The sequence below is a fragment of the Perca fluviatilis genome, chromosome 18 (assembly GCF_010015445.1).
Source record: "Perca fluviatilis chromosome 18, GENO_Pfluv_1.0, whole genome shotgun sequence".
NCBI classification, from domain to species: Eukaryota; Metazoa; Chordata; class Actinopteri; order Perciformes; family Percidae; genus Perca; species Perca fluviatilis.
The window spans coordinates 33785028-33792527 of NC_053129.1; the positions used below are offsets into that span (position 1 = coordinate 33785028).

General features: G+C 41.5%; 1 protein-coding gene across 1 annotated transcript in view; it reads right to left on the bottom strand.

Moving 5' to 3' along the window:
* The window catches only part of LOC120546445 (TATA box-binding protein-associated factor RNA polymerase I subunit B-like), a 13459-nt gene that overhangs the window by 5434 nt on the left and 525 nt on the right, over positions 1–7500 (bottom strand). Inside the window, exons 2-6 of the mRNA XM_039781372.1 lie at positions 6399–6497; positions 4518–4602; positions 4270–4388; positions 2278–2370; positions 1679–1784 (exon numbers count right to left, since the gene is read on the bottom strand). Of these exons, the coding sequence (XP_039637306.1) occupies positions 1679–1784; positions 2278–2370; positions 4270–4388; positions 4518–4602; positions 6399–6497 (502 nt within the window). The remainder of the gene's footprint in view (positions 1–1678; positions 1785–2277; positions 2371–4269; positions 4389–4517; positions 4603–6398; positions 6498–7500) is intronic.

A 7500-nucleotide genomic window follows, 5' to 3' on the forward strand; every position in this document is an offset into this window, starting at 1 on the left:
TTTGTATGGGGCGAACTGGAATCTGAGCCTTTGAGACTGACCTACAGTGAAGGTCTCATATTGTGTGTCGGAAGAAGAGCATTAAGTGCTGGTGAAGAGCTATTTTGAATCTGAAAATAAAATGCGATAGCATGGCTGTTTACGTGGTTCTGGTAAGTCAAAGCGCAATGCAATGATGAGACCACTATGGAAGATTACTGTGGATCTTAAAGTGATGTTTCGGAGTAATTCACCCTAGGGTCCTTTGCACCATGACCTCGAGCCAAACACCCCCAGAAGCGCTTTTCCGCCTGGTGGAACATTGGAGTTAAGCGAGTAGCGTTAGTCGTTAGCAGATAGTTAAGGGACCCGACGCTAGGTCTTGTAAGTTACCCTAACGACGTCCTAATGATACCAAAACTTCTTAACACCTGTATTATTACCTTCCCAAAACGATGGATTGAAAAGTTTGAAGTACACCAGAAGTTTAGTGAACACTTGCCTGCTGGCTTCGCTTTCTGCTGCTGCTGATGCTACTACTCGCAGTTAGAGGCTAGTGCTTATCTACAAATTAAACATCGAAAGAGAATACAACAAAAATATTTATTAATTCAATGATTAAATAAGGTAATGTCTCCAAACTTACCTCAATTATTACTTGTCTCCTGGTATATACTACAGCACTTACTTTAATAAATATTTTTGTTGCATCTCTTTCGGTTGTAATTTGTAGACGCCCCAAGCACTCGTCTTACAGCAGCAGCAACAACAGCAGAGAGCAGAAGCCAGCAGGCAGCAGTTATTTACATAAACTTCTGGTGTAACTTACAAACCTTTACAATCCATCGCTTTATGAGAGCATAACCTATTTGTACTAGTGTAGAAGTTTGGTATCATTTCGGGCATTATTAGTGGGGTAACTTACGAGATACAAACGTGGGTCCATTAGCCCCTGCGCTAAGCTATTCATCTGATAACGCTACTCTACGCTAACGCTCCCAATGTTAGACCCAGGTGAAAAAAGCTTCTGGGGGGGGGTGTTTGGCTCGAGGTCATGATGCAAAGGACCCTAGGGTGAATTACTCCGAACCATCACTTTAAGTGCTCGGTAGTATAGTCGTGCTATTGGTTCAGTAATGTCCTTAGTGGTAAGAGACCAGATCGCAAGACAGTAGGACATTGTTGAAAACACAATGGCATGTAGGTAGGTTTCAGAAACTAAAGGTAAAGATATGATCTAATCTTGTTATACACATAGAGCTTCTGATTCAGCTTTTTTTGTTAATTTAGAAATGTGTTCCCGATATGTGAGGTGTGAATCAAGTAGCACACCAAGGTAGTTGTAGGTCTTTGTGACGACAAGATCTTGGGTTGCAAAAGGTAATAAAATAAGTAATAAAAAAGACTTTTTCTGTGTGAATGAAAATACATGCATTCAGTTTTCTTTACATTGATGGTCAAGTGGTTCTTTTTCAACCAATCATGTAAGAGGTGAAGATCAGATGATAGTTTGGAATTTATGACATTAGGATTCGAATAAGAGAGAAAAATCACAGTATCATCAGCGTACGGTAAGCACTTTTGAGTGTTTACACACTCGAGGGAAATCATTGATGTATAAAAGAAAAAGTAAGGGTCCAAGAATGCTGCCTTGTGGAACGCCCATGTCAAAATATTTGGTTATTTTTGGAGATTTTACCCGCGATGGAGCCGGCGGTGCTGGACGCGTTGGTGTCTCCGTCCGTCTCACTGGCCGACAGGACAGACATCTCAGCTGCACTGTCAGAATCAGAGTCCTGACCTCGCTGAGGAGAGACAGACAGAGAGAGAGAGAGACAGACAGACATAAAGAGAGAGAGACAGAGAGACAGAGAGACAGAGAGAGAGACAGACAGACAGAGAGACAGAGACAGACAGACATAAAGAGAGAGAGACAGAGAGAGAGAGAGAGACAGACAGACATAAAGAGAGAGACAGACAGAGAGACAGAGACAGAGAGAGAGAGACAGAGAGAGAGACATGAAGAGAGAGAAAGACAGAGAGAGAGAGACAGAGAGAGACAGAGAGACAGAGAGACAGATAAAGAGAGAGAGAAAGACAGAGAGAGACAGACATAAAGCGAGAGAGAGACAGAGAGAGAGACAGACTTTGACTTCCCAGTTTTTGACTAAAGGCCTACAGGTAATTAAAAACAAAAAGTATGTGTGTGTGTGTGTGTGTGTGTGTGTGTGTGTGTGTGTGTGTATGTATATATATATAGTAAAGTAATAAAGTATATGTGTACGTTTGTATACTCACCACTTTAAACGTGGAGGTCCTCACAGGGGTGTTGGTGTACGCCTGCCGACTCTTCTGCAGGTAGATTCTCCAAAGCTGACTCAGCACTTCATCCTGAAACATGACGCAGCAAAATCAGACAGACTCAGATTATAAGTGTCTGACAACATTATGGGATGGATCCCTACAGAGATAGACCTTTTAGTTAAAGAGTAAGATCCTTTTAGTTTAACATGAAACAGCCCCGAAATCACCATCACCAAACTCCACCAGACTCCATGTAAATAATCGGGACTTTTAGCGTGTATAGAGCCAGCATATCTCCACCAGACTCCATGTAAATAATCAGGACTTTTAGCGTGTATAGAGCCAGCATATCTCCACCAGACTCCATGTAAATAATCAGGACTTTTAGCGTGTATAGAGCCAGCATATCTCCACTAGACTCCATGTAAATAATCAGGACTTTTAGCGTGTATAGAGCCAGCATATCTCCACCAGACTCCATGTAAATAATCAGGACTTTTAGCGTGTATAGAGCCAGCATATCTCCACCAGACTCCATGTAAATAATCGGGACTTTTAGCGTGTATAGAGCCAGCATATCTCCACTAGACTCCATGTAAATAATCAGGACTTTTAGTGTGTATAGAGCCAGCATATCTCCACCAGACTCCATGTAAATAATCAGGACTTTTAGCGTGTATAGAGCCAGCATATCTCCACTAGACTCCATGTAAATAATCAGGACTTTTAGCGTGTATAGAGTCAGCATATTTCCACCAGACTCCATGTAAATAATCAGGACTTTAGCGTTAGAGCCAGCATATCCCACTAGACTCCATGTAAAATCAGGACTTTTAGCGTGTAGGCCAGAACAGACTCATTAAATCACATTTTGTTAGATACAACAGACTCATAATCAGACTGACTTATAGAGCCAGCATATCTCCACAGACTCCATAATAATCAGGACTTTGTTTAGCCGATATCACCACCAGACTTCATATAATCAGGACTTTAGTTAGAGTAGATATCTCCACCAGACTACATTAAATAATCAGGACCTTTAGCTTAAAGATATTTCACCAGACCCATGTAAATAATCAGGACTTTATCATCGTAAAACACACTTCATTCAAAGTGGACAGAAACTAAATAAAACTACCAAAAGCTGTCTTGGTTCATCTTTCCACTGTTCCAACAATCACCACTCTGGTTTGGTTGAAATAAAACTCTTAACCCTTTTTTATGCTGGCTAACACGCATAATGACTATTAACATGGAGTCTGGTGGAGATATGTTGGCCTATATACGCTAAACGTCCTGATTATTAACATGGAGTCTGGTGGAGATATGCTGGCTCTATACACGCTAAAAGTCCTGATTATTAACATGGAGTCTGGTGGAGATATGCTGGCTCTATAATACCGCGTTAATCGCTGATTATTAGACATGGACAGACAGCTTAAGCCGCTAAACGTCCTATTAAACATGGAGTCTGGTGGAGATATGCTGGCTCTATACACGCTAAAAGTCCTGATTATTAACATGGAGTCTGGTGGAGATATGCTGGCTCTATACACGCTAAAAGTCCTGATTATTAACATGGAGTCTGGTGGAGATATGCTGGCTCTATATACGCTAAAAGTCCTGATTATTTACATGGAGTCTGGTGGAGATATGCTGGCTCTATACACCCTAAAAGTCCTGATTATTTACATGGAGTCTGGTGGAGTTTGGTGATGGTGATTTCGGGGCTGTTTCATGTTAAACTAAAAGGATCTTACTCTTTAACTAAAAGGTCTCTCTCTGTAGGGATCCATCCCATAATGTTGTCAGAATAATAATCTGAGTCTGGTCAGCAGCAACAACAGAACTTCTAGTGGACTCTAACTGATGCTTTTCTCGCTTTATACCGGACCGAATTTAAGGATTGTTGTTCCCATCAGTCACTTAGACACTACCACATGGGAGGAAAGGCTCCAGCTTGGTAACGGTATGAACACAGACCTTAAATCGTGGACTGACTCCCCAGTTTGAGCAGAGCGTTGGCTCTGGTTTCTCAGGATGAACTGGAAGCCTTCGCCAGATCACCCACCCACTGGCTCTGAAAAACACCCCAAACCAGCCTTTCATTCATCTGTTGGACAGTTGTACAGTAGATTTCATTCTGGCATTTCCCCCTCTCATTCCCCTTTGCTCTGGTGTCCCCCTCCATCCCCCTGCTCTGGCTCTACGGTAGAGATGGAAACACTGACCGGCCTCTTGTTTCTGGTTCCTCGGCCGATGGTGGAGATCCGGAGGAGCGGGAGTAAAGGTGGGGTCCACCACCTCTCTGGTTCTCTGGGGGACCAATGGACACCTTCACATCTTACTGGACACCTTCACATAAGCCTACTACACACCAAGCCGATAATCGGCTGTCTGACATGTATAACCAGGGGGAAGGGGTCTATATAAAAGAGACTTCAGATACAGTATTAGGGGACCACTAAGGTCTATATAAAAGAGACTTCAGATACAGTATTAGGGGACCACTAAGGTCTATATAAAAAGAGACTTCAGATACAGTATTAGGGGACCACTAAGGTCTATAAAAGAGACTTCAGATGCAAGAATAAGGGACCACTAAGGCCTATATAAAAGAGAGACTCAGATACAGTATTAGGGGACCACTAAGGTCTATATAAAAGAGACTTCAGATACAGTATTAGGGACCACCAACGTTATATAAAAGAGACTTCAGATACAGTATTAGGGGACCACTAAGGCCTATATAAAAGAGACTTCAGATACAGTATCAGGGACCACTAAGGTCTATATAAAAGAGACTTCAGATACAGTATTAGGGGACCACTAAGGTCTATATAAAGAGACATCAGATACAGTATTAGGGGACCACTAAGGTCTATATAAAAGAGACTTCAGATACAGTATTAGGGGACCACTAAGGTCTATATAATAGAGACTTCAGATACAGTATTAGGGACCACTAAGGCCTATATAAAAGAAACTTCAGATACAGTATTAGGGGACCACTAAGGTCTCTATAAAAGAGACTTCAGATACAGTATTAGGGGACCACTAAGGCCTATATAAAAGAGACTTCAGATACAGTATTAGGGGGACCACTAAGGTCTATATAAAAGAGACTCTGCAGATACAGTATTAGGGGACCACTAAGGCCTATATAAAGAGAGACTTCAGATACAGTATTAGGGACCACTAAGGCCCATATAAAAGAGACTTCAGATACAGTATTAGGGGACCACTAAGGCCTATATAAAAGAGACTTCAGATACAGTAGATTAGGGGCCACTAAGGTTATTATAAAAGAGACTTCAGATACAGTATTAGGGGGACCACTAAGGTCTATATAAAAGAGACTTCAGATACAGTATTAGGGGACCACTAAGGTCTATAAAAGAGATCTCCAGATACAGTATTAGGGGACCACTAAGGTCTATATAAAGAGACTTCAGATACAGTATTAGGGGGACCACTAAGGTCTATATAAAAAGAGACTGGTTGGTGTGTCACACTGTTTCTTACTGAATATTTTCACAGTTATCTCACCTACCAGCAGACATAAATACATTTCCTAAAAATCAAAAATTGAAACTTGACAGTAGGGCTGGGCAATATATAGATATTATATCGAATATTGATATGAGACTACATATCGTCTTAGATTTTGGATATCTTAATATCGTAATATGGCATAAGTGTCTGTTCCTGGTTTTAAAGACTACATTACAGTAAAGTGATGTCATTTCCTGAACTTACCAGACTGTTAACTGTTCTATTATTCACCTTTATCCACTCAGTCATTATATCCACATTACTGATGATTATTGATCTAAAATCTCATTGTGTAAATATTGTGTGAAAGCACCGATAGTCAACACTACAATATCGTTGCAGTATCGATATCGAGGCATTTGACCCAAAATATCGTGATGTTTGATTTTCTCCACGCCCAGCTCTACTTGACAGTGTCATTTAGTTTGTTGTTGTCCTGTAATAACATGATGTAATAACATGATGTAATAACATGATGTAATAACATGATGTAATAGCATGATGTAATAGCATGATGTAATAACATGATGTAATAACATGTTGTTGTTGTTGTTTACCTCGATGACGTTGTGGCAGGACCTGCAGTAGAAACGTCCCTCGTCTGAAACGCCCCAATCCACCGCTGAACACACACCACAGGGCTCCCTGTACCCAGCCTACACACACACACACACACACACACACACACACACAGAGACATGACACACACACACACACACACACACACACAGTCACACACACACACAGTCACACACACACACAAACACATACAGTCACACACACACACACACACACAGTCACACACAAACATACACACATACAGTCACACACCGAGAGACACAGAAAGATACACACACACACACACACACACACAGTCACACACACACACACATACACATACATAAACGCATACAGTCACACACACACACACACACACACACACACACAAACATACACACACACGCATACAGTCACACACGAGAGACACAGAAAGATATACACACACACACACGATACATACACACACACACATACATACACACACACATACATACAACACACATACATACACACACACACACAGTACACACACACAGTCACACACACATACATAAACGCATACAGTCACACACACACACACACAAACAGTCACACACACACACAGTCACACACACACATACATACACGCATACAGTCACACACACGAGAGACAGAGAGACACAGAAAGATACACACACACACACGCATACAGTCACACACACACACACACACACACACACACATTTACATGTGGACACACACACAGTCATACAGTCACACACAAACATACACACACATTTACATGTGGACACACACACAGTCATACAGTCACACACACGAGAGAGACACAGAAAGATACAGACACACACACACACACAGAGACAGAGAGACACACACACACACACACACATTTACATGTGGACACACACACAGTCATACAGTCACACACAAAGACACACCGACACACCGACACACACACACACACACACACACACACAACATGTGAGTCATTAGGAGCAACATCAACTTTAAAAACTCCTGTCATATCAGTTATTACGTCATAATTACTGTTTTAACACATACACAACTGCACGTTAACACAAACAAAGTAAACAAGAC